This window comes from Salvia hispanica, chromosome 3 (assembly GCF_023119035.1).
Source record: "Salvia hispanica cultivar TCC Black 2014 chromosome 3, UniMelb_Shisp_WGS_1.0, whole genome shotgun sequence".
Classification (NCBI taxonomy): Eukaryota; Viridiplantae; Streptophyta; class Magnoliopsida; order Lamiales; family Lamiaceae; genus Salvia; species Salvia hispanica.
The window spans coordinates 48,206,531-48,225,340 of record NC_062967.1 but is presented as its reverse complement, the minus strand read 5'-3'; the positions used below and the strand labels follow the sequence as shown (position 1 = coordinate 48,225,340).

The 18,810-nt window shown below is 34.2% G+C and overlaps 2 protein-coding genes across 3 annotated transcripts in view; both read right to left on the bottom strand.

Annotated features, from left to right (window-relative positions):
- Positions 1–3,587: 3,587 nt before the first annotated feature.
- LOC125216683 (uridylate-specific endoribonuclease B) lies at positions 3,588–7,140 on the bottom strand. Its single transcript, XM_048118441.1, has 7 exons — positions 6,981–7,140; positions 6,853–6,918; positions 6,675–6,776; positions 6,080–6,148; positions 5,141–5,749; positions 4,683–4,754; positions 3,588–3,999 (listed from the first exon to the last, which is right to left on the bottom strand). The coding sequence occupies exons 1-7, from the start codon at positions 7,086–7,088 to the stop codon at positions 3,766–3,768; spliced, it is 1,260 nt and encodes a 419-aa protein (XP_047974398.1). The 5' UTR covers positions 7,089–7,140; the 3' UTR covers positions 3,588–3,765.
- Positions 7,141–12,607: 5,467 nt separating this feature from the next.
- LOC125213442 overlaps positions 12,608–18,810 on the bottom strand; it is a 45,511-nt gene continuing 39,308 nt past the window's right edge. For both annotated transcript variants that reach the window (XM_048113997.1, XM_048113998.1), the window contains 12 exons: positions 18,270–18,785; positions 17,710–17,887; positions 17,494–17,630; positions 16,677–16,803; positions 16,102–16,323; positions 15,673–16,032; positions 15,003–15,161; positions 14,640–14,912; positions 14,347–14,562; positions 14,199–14,251; positions 13,783–13,891; positions 12,608–13,273 (listed from right to left, as the gene is read on the bottom strand). In XM_048113997.1, coding sequence (XP_047969954.1) covers positions 12,926–13,273; positions 13,783–13,891; positions 14,199–14,251; positions 14,347–14,562; positions 14,640–14,912; positions 15,003–15,161; positions 15,673–16,032; positions 16,102–16,323; positions 16,677–16,803; positions 17,494–17,630; positions 17,710–17,887; positions 18,270–18,785 — 2,698 coding nt within the window. In that variant the 3' untranslated portion in view covers positions 12,608–12,925. The remainder of the gene's footprint in view (positions 13,274–13,782; positions 13,892–14,198; positions 14,252–14,346; positions 14,563–14,639; positions 14,913–15,002; positions 15,162–15,672; positions 16,033–16,101; positions 16,324–16,676; positions 16,804–17,493; positions 17,631–17,709; positions 17,888–18,269; positions 18,786–18,810) is intronic.

Below are 18,810 nucleotides of genomic sequence, written 5' to 3'. Positions count from 1 at the left end.
TTGTCAAAATTTGACATTTGGGAGTATGGTTGATTAGTATAATTTTTTTATTTCTTTAAATATTCTCACACTTTCCAGAAGAATATGAAATAAACATTTTTTCCTCCTCGGTCATTGTTGTTTTAAAAGGCGCTCTCTCTCTCGTTGAATTACAATTTTGCAACATGAATTTATCAGCTAATAATAAGAGAATTATAATATTAATCATAAAATTTGTAATTAGTTGCAAATTAGGCTCAAGTTCTTTAGAGCATATAATTACATTTAACCTTTTGTAGTTTAAAATCATCCATTCTAGTAATATTTAATTTGAGTTTGGAAGTTGAAATTTATGCATTTTACTTCAACATCAGAATTCACAAATAATTGATGACCCTATCCAACCATTTACGCCAAACTCAAACTCATTTTTGAGTATATGTCACAAAAAAGTAGTTTTACTCCAACCATTTACACCAAATTCAAAATTTACATTATTTTTGAGTTTTTGTCTCACAAATTTTTGCAGTAACACCATATTTGGTGCTGTTTCACAAAAAAAAAGACCAAAAATGGGTTTGAGTTTTGTGTATGGTTGAAAAAGATTTTTACACCAAAATTCATTTTTGGAGTATGGTTGGAGATGGTCTAATAAGTAACTGGGATAGAAGTTTGATGTAGAGTTCGAGCTTTTGGTTCGTTGAAATTGCAATTTAAAATCAGAATAATTTGGGATTTAAAGTATAAATAATGCTTATTCCTCTAGGATAGTTAAGTTCTTTTGAACAAAAATTTTAGCTCAAGCATTTAAGCAATAGTGGCTAGAGATGATTAATTTTAATTGTGTAGCCATGTGTTCATTTATCAAAAGTTACATTTATGCAATTAGGTCAAATTCCAACGCCTATTTAATAAAAAGGCCCACGTTAAGAGTAAATTAAAATTCTAAAATTTATTAAGGACCAAAATCACATTATTTTAGTTCTTTTGTACATTTTGTTTTGTTTGTAGCATAAAATTATGGGGTGGGTCCATTTTTTATTTTCCCGCCCATTCATCACATTTTGTACAAAAATAAAATCAGAAGAGTAACAAAAAATGAGTACTCACCGTAAAAAAATTGATTTATTAAAGTTAAAGAGAAATACGATGATAATATGTGGTGAATGGTGATGCATTTGAAATGCAGACTTTTGTCTGTTTCTTTTATTTTTCCCTTTCTTTCTTTCTTCCAAATATGTGTCGGCCACATCATCGCTGAACTCTAATGAAGATGTTATTTATTTTGAACTTAATTTGGCTATTAAATGGGTAAAATAGTAATCTATAGTACTCCCTCCGTTCCATAAAAGTTGAGACAAAACTTTTGGGCACGGAGATTAAGAATTTATATTAAATAAATAGGAGAGATGAAAAAAGTAGGAAAGATAAGAGAGAGTAAAGTAAATGATGAAATAAAATAAGAGTGATTAGATGTTTTGTCTTTAGTTAAAAAAGGAAATGACTCAACTTTGTTGAGACGGACTAAAAAGGAATACGACTCAACTTTTATGGGACGGAGGGAGTATTATTTTATCGTATGGTGAGTACAATATGAGTGAATCATGGTGAAATGTGAAGTAAGAACTACAAATAATGCATTCTTTGTGAAACATGTTAGTTTCTTTGCGAAAAAATACTAAATTCAGAAAAATGAAATTTTCGGTCATGGAATCCGAACCCCAAAAACCACAAATTGATGAATACATGAAAATAAAAATGAAATTGAAATTGAAATTGAAATTGAATTTTAGTTATTAGCCAGACTAATAACGATGAAAACGTGTGTAGGAGTTAATTGCACCGTCGAAATTGTGTATACGTGCCTAACTTTTGACACTGAGATTTCAAACGTTCTCAATTACTAATATTCTATAATAAGTCGTCAAATAATAAAATACCCATAATTAAAAATACTCCTGACAAAAGTTATTAGCAAAATGATATACCCCTCTGTCCTATAAAAACATACACTTTCTAATTTTTGGAATTTTGTTTTTTTATTGATGAGTACAGTGAGACACACTCTCTATTAACAATACTTTAACTACTTTTTCTCTGTATCTTTCTCTTACTTTACCATATTCTTTTGGGACGTATGGAATATGACTAAAGTCTAAAATTGGTCATATATATTTGTGCAATTTTTTTTGATCCTACACATTTGTTAGCTTATGATCCTAAAGAATATAATTTGGTCCATATTTAATGACTCTGTAAAAAAAATTAACGATCAATTATATATTGACTTTATTGATAGGTTAAATATGGATCTAAACATATTGTTTAGGACACAAAGCTAACACACTTACAATGTATAGACTACAAAGATTTTGTGCATATGTACGAGACCAACTTTGGACTTAAAACGCTATTGATTTTTACGAAATTATTAAATATGGACCAAAACATAGTACTCCCTCCGTCCCATAAAAGTTGAGATAAAAGTTGAGTCGTATTCCTTTTTAGTCCGTCCCAACAAAGTTGAGTCATTTCCTTTTTTAACTAAAGACAAAACATCTAATCACTCTTACTTTATTCCATCATTTACTTTACTCTCTCTTATCTTTCCTACTTTTTTCATCTCTCCTATTTATTTAATATAAATTCTTAATCTCTGTGCCCAAAAGTTTTGTCTCAACTTTTATGGGACGGAGGGAGTACTAGGACCAAAAGCTAACACACTTAATAGGAGTACTACTATAAGATAACCTAATTTTTTTGTTGAATAAATGTTAGGATTCAATTTTGGACTTTATTTTTAAAATTTATACACTTATATCTTTGGATATAAAAACTACTGATTATTTTTTTATGTGTATAGTTTTCAGTACAAAAACTACAACAATTTTATTTTAAGTAATCTACGACTTTGTCTATAGACCTATATTTTGGGTTTAAATTAGATACAGACATTGCCTCTCCTATAGTACTATTAAAGATTACAAAATCTTTAAAAGTATAGAATACGTGTCAAATTTTCAGTATGGATTATAACTAGAGATGGATTCAAGAGATTTAAACATGCAAAATCAAGTTGTAAATAAAAATTTAACATATGCCCCAGAAATAAGAAGAAAATAAGGTGGTACTACAATCATATTTTTTGTAGATGGAATGAGTATTCCTAACATCAAATATCTTAGGTTCGACTCTCACAAATATTCTATTGGTCTGAGTCCATCACACTGAATTTCCTAAATATGGTTTGTAGACTATTGCACAAGGACATGCAACCAATTTCCATGAACACAATAAAATGGCAAACTGAAAGCAGTCGTTCAAACTCAGGTGTAAGATAGTTAGGTTTGATGTATTGCAATGACAGCAACTCAGCTAGCAAATATCTTGGTACATTCATAAGATATTTTCAGGTAGCACTACGTGTTGTTGTTGTCATTCATAAGATATTTTCACAAGTCATGTGATCCAACTACTCTCTGATATTTTATGCAACAATAATAGCTTTTGCAGTTGATATTTTTATGAAACAATGATATAGCATCAGCATCTGTCTTTGTCTTTGTCATTGCCTTGAACTTGAGGGAGAGAGAGAGAGATCACATACATGCACTGCAAGTTTGTTGGCTGAATACATATTCCAATAGCATGCTGTTTGGTTTGAACAAAATAGTCTAACAATACATCATTAGATCCTCACTTATTCCGACACACTAATATAAGATCTAATGTATAGTACATAACATTAAATGGTAACGGTAAGCAGCCCCAGGTAGGGATATGTATTTAAGAATCTGCGACAGGAAAAGCAGAGCCAATTCTGTTGCCGAGACGATAGCACTTGATATTCACAGGGTATGGACCAAGTTCAACATGGTTTTCTTCCTGTCCCAGATAGAAGCACAGAGTATAGATTGCAAACTCAAATTCAGGGCTCACTCCCACCAATGTGCTCGACACTGACTTCAGAACACCATTCCATTCGAACTGAATGGTCAGCAGATGCGATTCAGAGTCCGGCTGCAACAAATGGGAAAGAAATTACAATTTTCGAAATAGAAAAAAGGGCAACAGTTCGTCTCAGCTATACAGTTAAAGATTTCTTACAAAGAAACATGTGAATGCTACACACTTGTCTGTATAATAATCAACCAATGCAGCACTCTCAGAATCTAGAAATGTGAGTCGATTCTACCCTCAATGTATATATTACCAAATAACTTCTATAGATTACAATGATTTCCATCTGCTATTCCCTATATTACTTATAGATCAAGTTAGCAGTTTGTTGTTGACAAAGACATCCAACTTAAATATAGTTGGAGAAGCTTCTGATCCGTCAAGAATGTTTAGAAAAGCAACATCCAACACTTCATCCACAACTTATGCATGATTGTCTTAGTCATCTAGATTGGAAAATATCATTTGTGATGAGCTGAGAGCTTTGGGGAAACAGATATGGGGAATTAGGGAGCTGATGGATATTCACATCCAAACATATATTTCATAGGAGACAGGGGTTTAGGCTATGCAGCTATATTTATCCACATTCAATGAACACAATTCAAGTTAGTATTTCAAGATTTTATCAGTAGAGGAGGTTAGTGAAGTAAAAATCAACAGGACATTCCATAAGGGATGGTTTCGTATTGCACGACCTGCTCAACACACAAAAGTTGGCTGATTGAAAGTAAATTACTTACTGTGTTCCCACGCCTTCGAGGAAAAATATAGCCCTGATAGTTAACTCTCCCCTTAGCCTCTTCTAAGTAGAACTGAAGGGGAAAAAAAGCAGCAGAGTTAGAAGAAGATACTAAGTTATAGGTATGAGCATAAGGACAAGACTGGAATTCGAAGAACTGGAGCTAATGCAAGCAATGTGGTTACAATATTCATGTGCATGGATTTAATGGTAGCAGTACAAGAGAGAGGTAATGTTTTATTTTTTGACATTCTCAATCAATGGTGGAAAATCAAAGAGTTAGTACTCTTTCCAATTTTTTGATTCAATAACCAATAACCAAAACTAGAGGATCCGCCTCAAATTACGCTATACTCACAGAAAATGATCTTCTTCTACAAAAAAATTGTCATAGTACACAAATGCATTTGCATCATCCAAGTAAAAGATTTAGTAGACCGGATAACTGTAGATTGTTACCTGAATCCAGTTATGAAATCCTGAGACTTCTTGCTCTCCTCGTTGTTTGATTTCTCCAACAAAAACATGCTCAAAAGCCGATGAACTACCAGATGTACCTCCTCGGCCATAAAGATCAAACCAAAAACTTGCAAGCATTCTCTTAAAATCCTCATAGTTCTCGGATATAACGCCCTTTGCTGACAGATACTTGTGAAGGTATTTAATTACAGCAGTTCGGCTTATCTCTTCTATGAATGCCTTTTGCTCTTGCTTCTCTTCAGAAGTCACAACTTCTTTGCACCCCTGCTCTGGATTATAATTATCAAGAAGAGCACAGAAACGTGAATACGTAGGCCTCCTGAAGATATCTTCGCTCAGCCAGGTAAATAAGCTTGCATCTGCCATGTCTTCCTTCTGATAAACCTTTTTTCCTTCGCCACAATCAATCTCATAATCCTTCCCAGGAACTAAGCGATTTGAATCCAGATCCCACAGCTTGTTAAGAGCCTTTCCTATATCAGCAAGTTCTTCTTCTGAGGGTTCTATGCCAGTGCCATAATCCACTTCACCTGAATATTCTTGCTCTTCGAGGGGGCGCTTGTAATTATTCCACTGGTTTTTAGGAACCTAAACAGCAGAGATAAATAGTTCACGAAATATGGCATAACAAAATGTTTTATAAAATGACTACCATGTAACTAGTTGTGCTTCTGTGGACTTTCAACTAAAATAGTAGTACTAAAAGAATTGGGTACTCAATGAACCCATCCTATTATCTTATTATTCAATTTTGTTTACAAGAAAGTCACCTTCTGTGCAAATGGTTACTAAAATATAAGCATCAAACAACAAAGAAGTAACAATACAATGGTGACTTCTACAACAAACAGACTCCAGTCTTTAACTAATATCAATGGAAACATCAACAGTCTATGTTTGTTAAAGTTCTAAAGATACCTTGTGATTCTTCTTTGAAGGCAGCTTCCGGCCCACAGTCTCCCAACCATCATCATTTGTCTCTCCATACTGCAACATAAAACCAAAGTAAATGTAAAATATTTGAAGTGAAACCTACCTTGTCAAGATAGTTTAATTTCCGAGGTACTAAAAAAAGTGCCGTTTTGACTAAGACATTAAAGATGTGGCAAAGAACACAAATAATGGAAGATATATGCACAAATTCGTGAATTGACATATGAGAAAATAAAGAGACTTATTGTAAGTTAGGTGATCATTAAAGCTAGAGTAAGAAGGGACGAGCAGTCCCTTTTGGGGATGGCCTAGTGATGCAATGAGTGGTTGAATCTAACCAATGTCTCTATAGATATAAGCATGTCATACCATCTGCAGACAGGAGCCGATCTAAGCCCTGACCCTAGGATCATCCAGGAAATTCACTTTTTTTTATTATTCTAGTTTAGCTCATTCATTTTTCAAAATCCTAGCTCCTTCTCTGTTTCAAGTATTACATTACCAGTGCACACATTGAATATAGCAGTTGCGATTACTCGTAAACACAACAGAAACAAAAACAAAAATAAAAATAGAAGACCTCTTGGGTTGTAGCTGCAGGGCGCGATCCTCTTGATCCCCACTCATTTTGTTCATACGTCTCCTTTCTTCCTGATTGCCGCTGCTCATTAATCTCCTTCCGCTGCATACAGTTATAGTACTACATTTACAACAATCTGAGTTCTACACAATTTAAGTAAACAGGGGAGATTAATTACCGGTGCGTTGTGCGAAGCAGGTCTACGATTAGTCTGATCTTCTTCTTCCTGATCCCCGCCCACCACCTGCGCAATTTAGTCCGGATCAGATCAATAAAATCTCAACAGATTGATAGATGAGTAGAAACCTCAGCCCAAGTGGATCTGGATCGCTCATCGCGACTGTCATCATCATCATCACGACCACGATTAGGATTCAGCACTGCATCAGCGAGTCCGCGTATTAAACCCTCCATTTCCGATGTGAGATTTTGGTGAGGAAATGATTGAAGAAGATCAAAAGATATAAATAGAGTGAGTTGGCGGTTATAGCCACAAGATTTTTATATTGATTCATCCAATCATATGAGCTAAATTAATATTAGTTGCTGCCGACGCTACCTACATAACTGTCTATTTGACTTCACCAACTAAACTAAGAAAAATATGAGGCATATTGATTTTGTGATCCATTATTTTGCATTAGTTATTATTATTATTATTATTATTATTTATTATTATTATTATTATTATTATTATTATTATTTGTGAACTCAATTGTCACGTGTCAGCAAAATTATTTGATAAAAGTACTCCAAGATACTAAACAAATAAATAGTCGAATAGAAGTAAGTGTCATATTCTAGTAGAGTTTTGGGGCAAATAGTCTAGTGGAACTTATTTTACGTTTTTCGGCAAATAGTCTACTGAAATTTAATTTTAGTCGAATAGAAGTAAATGTCATATTCTATAGAGTTTTTCGGCAATAGTCTAGTGGAATTGCAAATTGTCTAGTTGAATTTATTTTGAGTATTCGATGAATAGATATTATAGATTGATAAAAGATAATATTGAGTATTCGATGAATAGGGATATTACAGATTGATAAAAAAATAATATTGAGTATTTGATGAATACTTATAAATTATAAATTGATAAAATATATATTCCCTCCGTCCAAAAGTTTTGATCTACTTTCTATTTATGTTTTATGTATTGTATATGTGATTTGATGATTAATTTTTAAATATTATAATATCATAAAGTATAATTATTCTCCAAATAGTAAATAGTGTTATAATTAATTTAGGAGTTTGCATTTTTTATTTATTTAATCATAACTTTTACTACTATCTGTATTTATTACTCCCTCCGTCCATGAAAATTCGTCCCGGTTTGATCGGGCACGGATTTTAAGAAATGTAATGGAAAGTGAGTTGATAAAGTTAGTGGATTGTGGGTCCTACTTTTATATATTAGTTTTATAATAAAATGTAAGTAGGAATGAGATAGTGGAATATGAGGTCTACTACCAAAAATGGTAAAAGCGAAATGGGACAAATTTTGGGGGACGGATAGAAATGGAAAAGTGGGACAAATTTTAGTGGACGGAGGGAGTAATATATTTCATATCTCAACATTAATTCATGCGCAAATCTGAACTAAATTTAGTTTAGGATTTCTTCCAAAAATATGAGATTCCCAATCGAATTCGTTCACAATAATCAAGCATGAATTACTGCGAGATTTCTGAACCAAATTCTTGTGCGATTTCTCAAATTTGAACCAAATTCAGCTTCCCGATCCAATTCGTTCACGATTGATCAGCTACGTTTTATTCGGCGCGAATTCGTTCAGGATCGATCAGCGTGATTTGATTCTGATTGAATTTATAACAATTGATCAAATTCGCTCACGATTGATCAACACAATTTGATTCATTCTTCACGTCCATTCCTTCATCGCAACGTCTGGATTCCTTATGACATGGATTCATTTCCAATATATTCGTCTTCATCGGGAGATGAGGAGAAACTGAATCTAAAGGTACTTATTAATTATTATCAATTAAGTGTTGTTGCTCAACATGATTATATTGTGTATGATGTGAAAAGACGTTAGAGTGAAGTACATGTGACGAATAGTGAAGTAAATATGCTCAATATACATTGTAGTTTAGTAAATATGCTTTATAGTGAGTAAGTATGTACTATCTGTAATAAATATACTTTAGTGAAGTTAATATTGTTTGCAGTGAAGTAAATTATGCATTTAGTGAACTATTTTCATTTTAGTGAAGTATATTATGCATTTAGTGAACTATTTTATGCTCACAGTGAAGTATATTTTTCTTACAGTGGCTTACGTACCAAAATGCCCCGATGATTTGAAACCAAAAATTGGACAAAGTTTCATGACCCTTGAATGTGCATTGGACTTCTACTACAATTATGCTCGATATGTTGGGTTTGACACCCGTAAAAAGGGATCGAAAAAGGAAAAAGATGCCATTACTTGAATTTACGTGGTGTGTCGCCGAGAAGGTACAAAGCAAAGAAAGAATGAACAACATGAGGTGAAACGCAAGCGTTCTTCTATTAAGTGCTTTCAGTGAAGTAAAATGTGCTTAGAGTAAAGTATTTCATGGTTAGAGTAAAGTGTTTGTGATTCATGTTTATAGTGCTTTGTTTTTCCATTTTAGTGAAGTGAAAGATGATTAAAGTGAAGTATTCCAGTGTTAGAATGAAATGTTTGTCATTAATGCTTATAGTGCACTATTTTATCATTTCAGTGAAGTAAAATGTGCTCAGAGTGAAGTATTTGTGATGCATGCTTATAGTGAACTATTTTATCATTTCAGTGAAGTAAAACGTGATTAGAGTAAAATATTTCGTGCTTAGAGTGAAGTGTTTGTGATTAAAGTATATTCTGCATGCCTTATAGTGATTTTAATATGCAGGTACTGCATGATATTTGCTCCTTTTACGGGCAAGGATAATCTTGGTTGCCCTGTGACATTTGCTGCTGGCCTTTTGTCCAAGGAAAATGCCGACTCCTATTGTGCAGCCATTTTTTTGTGTGTTGAAATATAAGTTTGTTAAGTTGATACCCGAGAAGTTGCGTGGATGGAGATGGTTGAAGTCACAGTTTGTGAAGCCAATACATGTAGGTTTTTGTAATGATCATGAAATACACTCTGTTGTGGACGAGAAGAAGATTGCATTTAAAAACTTGTATGCATTATTCTTTGAAATAGCCCAAAGTATTGAAGGGAATCCTCCTAATGTTGTCAGTACAAAGGGAAGTGCAAGAAGGAAGAAATATTGATTATAGTATACTGTTTTCCATATTAGTGAAGTATATTGAGCGTACAGTGACGTATATTGTGAATATAATGAAGTATATACTGGATGCTTAGAGTAAAGTATACTCTAACCATGAAATACTTCACGCTAAACAAATTTTATTTCACTGAAATGATAAAATAGTGCACTTTAAGCATGGATCACAAACACTTCACTGTAACCATGGAATACTTCACTTTAAGCATGTTTTACTTCACTAAAATGATAAAATAGAGCATTTTAAGCATGGATCACAAACACTTCACTCTAACACTAGCATACTTCACTCGAAGCACGTTTTACTTCACTGAAATGATAAAACAGAGCACTTTAAGCATGGATCACAAACACTTCACTCTAACACTTATAATATTTCACTCTAATCATGTTTTACTTCACTGAAAAGATAAAATAGTGCACTATAAGCATGCATCACAAACACTTCACTCTAACTGTGTAATACTTCACTTTAAACAACTTTTACTTCACTGAAATGATAAAATAGTGCACTATAAACATGGATCACAAACACTTTACTCTCACACTGTAATACCTCACTCTAAACACGTTTTACTTTACTGAAATGATAAAACAGAGCACGTTAAGCATGATCACAAACACTTCATTCTAACACTGGAATACTTCACTCTAAACACATTTTACTTCACTGAAATGATAAAATAATGCATTATAAGCATGCATCACAAACACTTCACTCTAACCGTAGAATATTTCAATCTAAGCAAGTTTTACTTAACTCCAATGATGTATATTGTGCATATAGTGAAGTAAATAGCTCAACAGTGAAGTAAATAGTGAACAAGATATTAACGTAAAATAAGAACTAACTGTTGAATTTAAATGAAGTTTTCTACAATAGTTCATGAACGCTTGAAGTTTACAATAATTTTTTCCATATCTATGTCCATGTTTTCCACACATTCTTTATAATGCTTTGATGTTGTTGCCAAGTTCTTGAATGACTCATGGTTTGTTTCCGATAACATTAATGCACTGCAATACTTGCTCTTAGTCTTTGGAGTATTCCCTTGCTCCTTGTAGATAATCCACATTTCCAATCTTGTTCCCGCTCACCATAATAACATTCCATATGTCTCATAAAAAAAACTCCACAATCTTCTATATTTGATTTTGTTTACTCTAACCATGGAATACTTCACTCTATGCAAGTTCTACTTCACTGAAATGGAAAAACAAAGCACTTTAAGCATGAATCACAAACACTTCACTCTAACACTGACACTCTAATCATGTTTTAATTCACTGAAATGGAAAAACAAAGCACTTTAAGCATGTAAGACAAACACTTCACTCTAACACTGGAATACTTCACTCTAAGTATGTTTTATTTCACTGAAATGGAAAAACAAAACACTTTATGCATGAATGACAAACACTTCACTTTAACACTGAAATACTTCACTCTGATCATTTTTTACTTCACTGAAATGGAAAAACAAAGCACTTTAAGCATGGATCACAAACACTTCACTCTAGTCATGTTTTACTTCACTGAAATGAAAAAACAATGCACTATAAGCATGGATGACAAACACTTCACTCTAACACTATAATACTTCACTCTAAGCATGTTTTATTTCACTCATATGAAAAAACAGAACACAAAGCATAGATCACAAACACTTCACTCTAATCATGGAATGCTTCACTAAATGAAAAACAGGTAGGAGTTACTCACGATTGGAGTCATTGGTTGCACTTTTTTTTTTTGTCGATCAAAACCTACATAAAAATAAAGTAGAGGAATGTAGTAATTAATTGTAAGTAGATGTTCTTATGTTCAATTTGGATTGCATAATAAACTATTGCAGATCTCACTTATTAAAAACTGTTGATGTTTGAATTTGCAGAATTCTTCAAACTAATTAATTGTTGATTCTAAAACTAATTAAATGTTCAAATCTAAATCGGTTGAAGAAATATTTATAAAAAATAAGTTTGACGACGGAATGAGAGAAATCAGAATGAGAAATCCAAATCAGTTGAAGAAACCAGTTGCTTTCTAATTTGAATGCATTGTTCGATGACGGATGGAGGCGACGGAATGTTGACAATGACGAAATGAGGCGACGACGATTGGAGTGACTGGAAGACGGGAGCGATTGCAGCGACGGAAATAGGAGGAGAAGGAGAAGACAGGAAGAGGTGATGGGAGGGGAATTGAATTACGTAAATGAGAAATTAATTCAAATGTTAACCCTAATTTTATTTGTAAAATATCCATTATACCCCTGCCTTGTTATAGTGAAGTAAATCTAGAAATTAATTCAAATGTTAACCCTAATTTTATTTGTAAAATATCCATTATACCCCTGCCTTGTTATAGTGAAGTAAATCTGTAAGAGTGAACTGTCTCTTTCAAATTTGAAAATCACATATGTAAATACTAGCCCTTGATTTTCTTGATCTTGTGGCTGCGATTTATTCTCTAGTTATGTACATATTAGGCATTTATCCTATATGACTGCTCGTATTTAATTTAAGTAATTGACTAGTGTGACTCAGTAAATTATGTGCAATGCACAATCTCTACTAAGTTTACAAAAGTTTGCCCAACAACTGATTTACAAACATACGAAAACATTACTGTATAAAAACAAAATTTAAGCTGCACTTAAGAAAATTAATTATTGAAATCAATATCTTTACATACGAATATTTTTGGTAGCTCGAGTAAAAAATCGCTAGTAATAATATACTTTTACACTACAAGCTTAACTCAACCATCAAAATTAACCGGGTGTTTTTCAGAGAGAAGTGTAATTCGTATAAAATAAACCAACTGGAAAACTTTTGGATCTCCTCAAGCATCATTCTCGCATTCAAAATGCAGCAAAAATTTGCCGAAAACCACAGCTCTACACAACCGAAACCTATGATTAGACGAAAAATATTTACTCCGAGAAAATAAACTCCACTTGACTTATTCAGTTTGAGACATCAGCACATGAATGTAGTTGGGGGTTATCAAGAACCCTCTTGGGCTTCCACTCCGTTTCTTCCCGAGGCTGCCTTAATGCAATAAAATGAAGAGCATCGCTGTTTGATTGGTAAATATGACATCCCCATGGATAAGAGTCGGGAGCTGACCATATCTTCTGCTCTTCCAATGACGTCTCTTCACAAAGAGATTCAGCTACACAGTAGACATAGTCGAGTTCTGGCTCTGCAAAATATGGCACAGCAACACATCCAAGAGAGACATACCCCTCAGGCGCACGTGGATGCCAAATCGATACAGGATTTTTGTAGTCGTCAATACAGTTTCTCCATACCTGCAAGGGATTTTAATTGAAGTGAAGATCAACATTTCATTTTCAATTTTAATTCCACTTAGCATACAACTAACGTAAAAACTCTCATATAATTAAATATTACTAGTAAACTTGGTTCAAACTTATTATTATCATGATTATAATTACAATTATTATGTCATTATCTCATATTATTATTATTATTAGGCTATATAGCCAGCCTATATGTAACAAGAAATAGTTTACTAATGGAAGAAGCAGATTCTACTCAACTAAATCATAAACTTGATGTAATTTCACCATACAGAAAAAGATGGTGACCTTCAAAAAGACTTAAAAAAATCGCATGATAAAAAAAATAAACAAAACCACAAGTTGTCAAAAACAGTGTCTGGGTTATAATTACAAAGAGGGTTTAGGGCTGGGAAGAATTGAAATCCTTGGCCATCTCTAGTGAAGGTGGAAATTTGTTGAAATTCATAAAGGCTGACAGAAATAAAAAATAACTTCAGCACCAAAGGATGTCTTACCAGATCATAACCAACTGGAGAGGCAAACAATTTATCACAATTGTTATATATTGCAGCAACATTAGGTGGATGGCAGCCAGGACGAGCTATATCACCAACCGATACATACCTGAAGGATAAACAGTGTTAAGCAAGGAGGATGGTAATAAATTAATAATGATTCGACTACCTTCACAAGAAAAGCTTTTTCTAAACATTCGTTACAAGTATAACTATTATTACATCCAAAAAGTTTTGGTTGCAGTAAACCAATGCAGAAATCATAAGAGCAAGCCATGAATATTTTACAAGAGACCATGTAAAAGAAAAGAAATGTAAAATATTTTGCAACTGTATGAAAGATATTTTCATTATAACAACCTTCTATTATATCCTTGATGTCACAGAAATCTGAGTACTGAGATATCAGAACTTACCCATCAGGACAAATTGGCCGCCATATACTACAAATTTTGTCGCTGCCCAAGCTCTAAAAAATTGCATAAAATTATTAGACAATAGAACTTGATTTACAAGTTATTCTACAAACTAGATAAGGATGATCTGATATTTTATAGCACTGACCTGCTTTCGGCAGAAAGTACACCGACCTTTCGGTTCTCGCTCGCTGCTCCAAATCCTTGAAAAGTTAACACTGTGTTCCACAAATTTCTGTTCACTGGAAGTGGAACCTAAAGAAGAAAGTCGTAATGATTTGATGATGGCTATATTCTGTTTATGATGTTCTCTTGCACCAACTTCTCTCCTACCAGAAAATCCCTGTCTTTGGCTTGAGGGAACCTGCAGAAACAAGAAAACATTACACAACAATACGAGCGGCATCATGGTATGTATTAGCTTGATAATCCAATAAAGACCTGTTTTTCATTGTTCTTATGTGCCATCCACATCTTACACGCCACTGAACAGATTCTAACTGCTTGTGGCTCTCTGTCTTCTGAGTGTTGTTCAGTGCTACACTTTATCACTCGAACAAAGCTCTCACCTTTCCTGAAGTTTTTGAGATGGATAATCAAATGAGAAGGGCTAGGGTAGCCAGCTTTGGCCAATTCCAGTGCCATAACTTCTTCCCAAGGTGCATCCCACATTATTTTGCAGGGCTTTTTATCCATCTCATCAGGGGCCACACACTTCACACACAAGATATTATGGAATTTCTAAAGGTAAGTACTTTTATAATGAGGGTCAAAATTTGAAGGACATAGGATCAAGCAATTTACCTGGAGAAGCATCACTCGCCTATTTGTCACTAAAACAATCCGTTGATAGGGCACCACAAAGTAATCTTCATAGCAATCTGACCATGCAAATTTAGATGGCTCTTTGAATATTTCGGTACATCCCAAATTCCGACTTGCTTCAGCAAGGTAAAGTATCATCTGAAACAGAGCATGCCAGGTTAGTGTGTTCAAACAATATTCAATACTGTTCGCACTAGGTTCATAATTCATCATAAAGAACTCAACTTTTCTAGTTAAATCGTAATCCTATATACGTATTCAAGACCCTCTAAAATCTTGAAAAATAGAGGGAGCTACAATTATTGTTCATAGAATGCATCCATAATATCAGTATATAAAGAATGCAAAAGGTCAAGTTAACACTGGAAAAAATTGTGATATCATGAGCTAGAGTGGTAAGAACTCAACTTTTCTAGTTAAATCGTAATTCTATATATGTATTCAAGACCATCTAGAATCTTGAAAAGCAGAGGGAGCTAAAATTATTGTTCATTGAATGCATCCATAATATCAGTAAATAAAGAATGGAGAAGGGTCAAAGTTTAACACTGGAAAAAAATTGTGATATCATGAGCCTGAGTGGTTCTCCAGCTGAAGGCAACTGGCATTAATCGAATCAGATACCAAATCTAAGAGAGGTGTATAATACCTGACCAAGCGCCTCTCTCTCAGAGTATTCTCTTAGTATATTGTCAGAGTGAAATGCCCGTGGGTTTCGTATTCTCTGGAAGTTTGTCTTGTTGTTTATAATCTTGAAACACCTGGAGCAACTTGCACCAATTCCATCGACAGTTAAAGAGAAAAAATCAAGTGCCCCACTCATTGGCTGTACAATAAATCCCAGGAAAGCTTGTCCAAGTCCATGGGCAAGGCCAAGAACACCATTTTGTCTGGCACTTTCTACAGGTTTCCTCACAACCCCTGACACCCCAAAAACTACACCTTGTGCAAGAGCTTCAGTTCCTTGAACAAATCCATCACCAACACCAGTAATCCTTCTTGACCACACCTTTGTCCAATACGCAAAGTCAAAGAAACATCCACATACTATTATTGAGATATACAGAACGTTTAATACCTGCTTGGAGCGAAGTTGGAGAAATTGCCCATCAGTTGACAGCTCTGCGAAACCTTTGCTTAGAGAAGCCAATGTGGAACTTGTCATCCCAAGTACATCTACTGAGAAGATTAAATGCAATGGATTGTGGATCAGATCTCTCCATAAGCGGTTCCCAATTGCAGAAACCACAGAACTCTTCCTAAGAAATCTGTCCTTGTGTGTTACTTTCCGCAGATGAACCTGACATAGTTGAATTACAGTTGATATGTAAAATACATGGATTCGTGTTATTTTAGCTTAAACTGAGAAATTGATTATTTTGAAACAAACTGATGTTGTATCCACATTCTCCTTAAAGGGAAACAAATTCTTTTAAAACAATCACAAATAAACAAGGTTCAAGGAAGACAGAGGACAGCTGCATGAGTTTTGTTCTTCCATTGTGTCAGGATCTGTAAGTTAATGCAACTGGAACTAGTTCATCACAAAATAAACTCAAAGAGCTAAATCTAAGGTCAACATAGTACTCTGGTATGATTAGAGGACACATATTTAAATCAAAAAGACACACAACACAGACAACAACCTCAGACCTGAATTTTAAATGCATTCCCAACAGCTGAAAGAACAGGACCCCACACACCGAGAAGTCCATGGGGTCTTTGGGCTGGTGCAGTCTCCAAAGCAATCTTCAATCTTACCTCAGAAATGTCAATCAAGCTGAAACAAGGATAAGTACTCAATCACACTTTATTAAAAGAATCCATTGTCTTATATTACTCAAAAGTAATTAACTTATATACTTTAAAGCATTATGCAAGCACTGTTGATATTGGAGATCTTTTGGATATCCATATGGTAGACATAAAACAGCTAGTCTTAAAAGATAGTAGAACAACCTCATTAAATTTTGTTTGTTCTCTCTCATTAAAAGATTCAACAAAATACCCTCAACAACTACACCTTAAACCCCATGCCATTCAAGAAAGTGGTCATCTTGAATGAGACGGAGGGAGTAAGACTAATATTTCCTAGAGGATCCTATTTTTCTCTTGTTTATAAATACGAACACCTTGGAGACCACCAATTGGTTAGATCAGTTGGATTATTTTCTAGTGTTTCTGTACCCAATTTTTTCTTGTTAGTTAAGTAGAGGGCAGGTAGAAATATAAATTGATCAGGGCGAGGGTCGTATTATGTGGTATTTTATGCTTGGGCAGGAAGCTGATGGAGCCTTCAATTCAAGTATTTTCATGCATCTCTCTCTTTTTATAAATATAAGCACCCTTGACTCTTATCAAGCATACCTGAAGCAACTGAAGGTACCAACAAGTGGCAGAAAGTAGATGCAAAGGGCCAGATAGCAGCCTATAGAAATTTAATTTAATTAAATGTATAAATGATACTTACTCAACGCGTATTTCAGGATCAACTTGAGTGACACCCGAAGTTTGTGGAATACGATCTAGTTGGATATTGTTGAAGAAATCTACAAAAGCCCAAATAATTGGCTCATGGATATTAAGCCTCCAGATTTTATCAATTACCTGTCAACAAATAAAAAATATGAGCAATAATCTGCAGGAAAATTCACCTCTATATTGAAATTATCTTCAAAGGCAATACCCGTATGTAAACATAAGGGTAGATCTGGAGACCATCAAGGCTTTCATTGCGTATAGTAATGGTCATTTTGAACACTGGATGCTGCACGTCAGGAGTCTGGTCAGGCGCAAGAAGTACTGGCATCACTGTCAGAGGAAGCTGATTGTCTAACTGCATGTAACCAAGTATAAGCTTGAACCTGACAACAGAGCAAGTAAATAATTTAAAACCAGTGAAGATCACATCGCTATTCAAATATACAATTGGATCAGTGCGTCTGTTGGGAGTTTAGAAAGAAGTTTGTCAAAAGAATGAGGAAATACTGCATAAGCAGATTCTCCAACATCGAATATAAGTTATCAAGCTCAAACATCAAACATCAAACATATAGATAAGACTATAAGAGGAATGCTCATCTAAGTAGATGCGTACAAGAAGAATGCTCATCCAAGACATAATGACCTTGAGGGAAAAGGTAACAGCCAAGCAAAGTGATTATTTTATATCATGCCAGGTCAAGTTCTTCTGAAACTAAACTATTTTTAAAGTTAACAAAACCAAACAGCAAGGTAATATTAAACCTGCTTGTTGTTCCACCATCATAGCCAGTCGAATAGGATATGAAAAATTTCTCCATGTACAAATAGGCAAGCTCTCTTGGTCTATGGTCCATGACAGAGACACCGACAACACCCAACTCTAGTATGATCTCAAGTGGAGATCCTTGTTCTGTTGTCTTGGCATGGATATCAGTATTTCCCCAATTCCCCCCCAGCATTGGAGCTCCACTTCTTTCATTTGAATTTGTATAATGTCTGTCCATAAATCTAGCAACTTTAATATCTCCAATATTTGCAACATGGATAAAGAAATCACAGTTGTCATCAATAGAGGACAATCCAGCTTTATCCAGATCAACTTTGTAAACCCCAGTATGAATGCCGGTATAGAACTCAGCATCAATATTTTTTTGGCCATAGGGATCCTCCCAAGAAAAGTTTACTGTTGACAGTGGCTGTAACTTAATCCAAGCATCATCACCACCAAATCCAGTTTGTCGAAATCTTATTATACTACTTTTCGTTCTGTTCTCAATCCTGTTCAGAAAAAATAATGAGACCA

Coding starts and splice junctions, on each gene's coding strand:
- LOC125216683 (XM_048118441.1), bottom strand. CDS start 7,088: ATGGAGGGTTTAATACGCGGACTCGCTGATGCAGTGCTGAATCCTAAT. Junction 6,777..6,852: donor CTGCTTCGCACAACGCACCG/GTAATTAATCTC, acceptor AACTGTATGCAG/CGGAAGGAGATTAATGAGCA. Junction 5,750..6,079: donor CTTCAAAGAAGAATCACAAG/GTATCTTTAGAA, acceptor TCTGCTGTTTAG/GTTCCTAAAAACCAGTGGAA.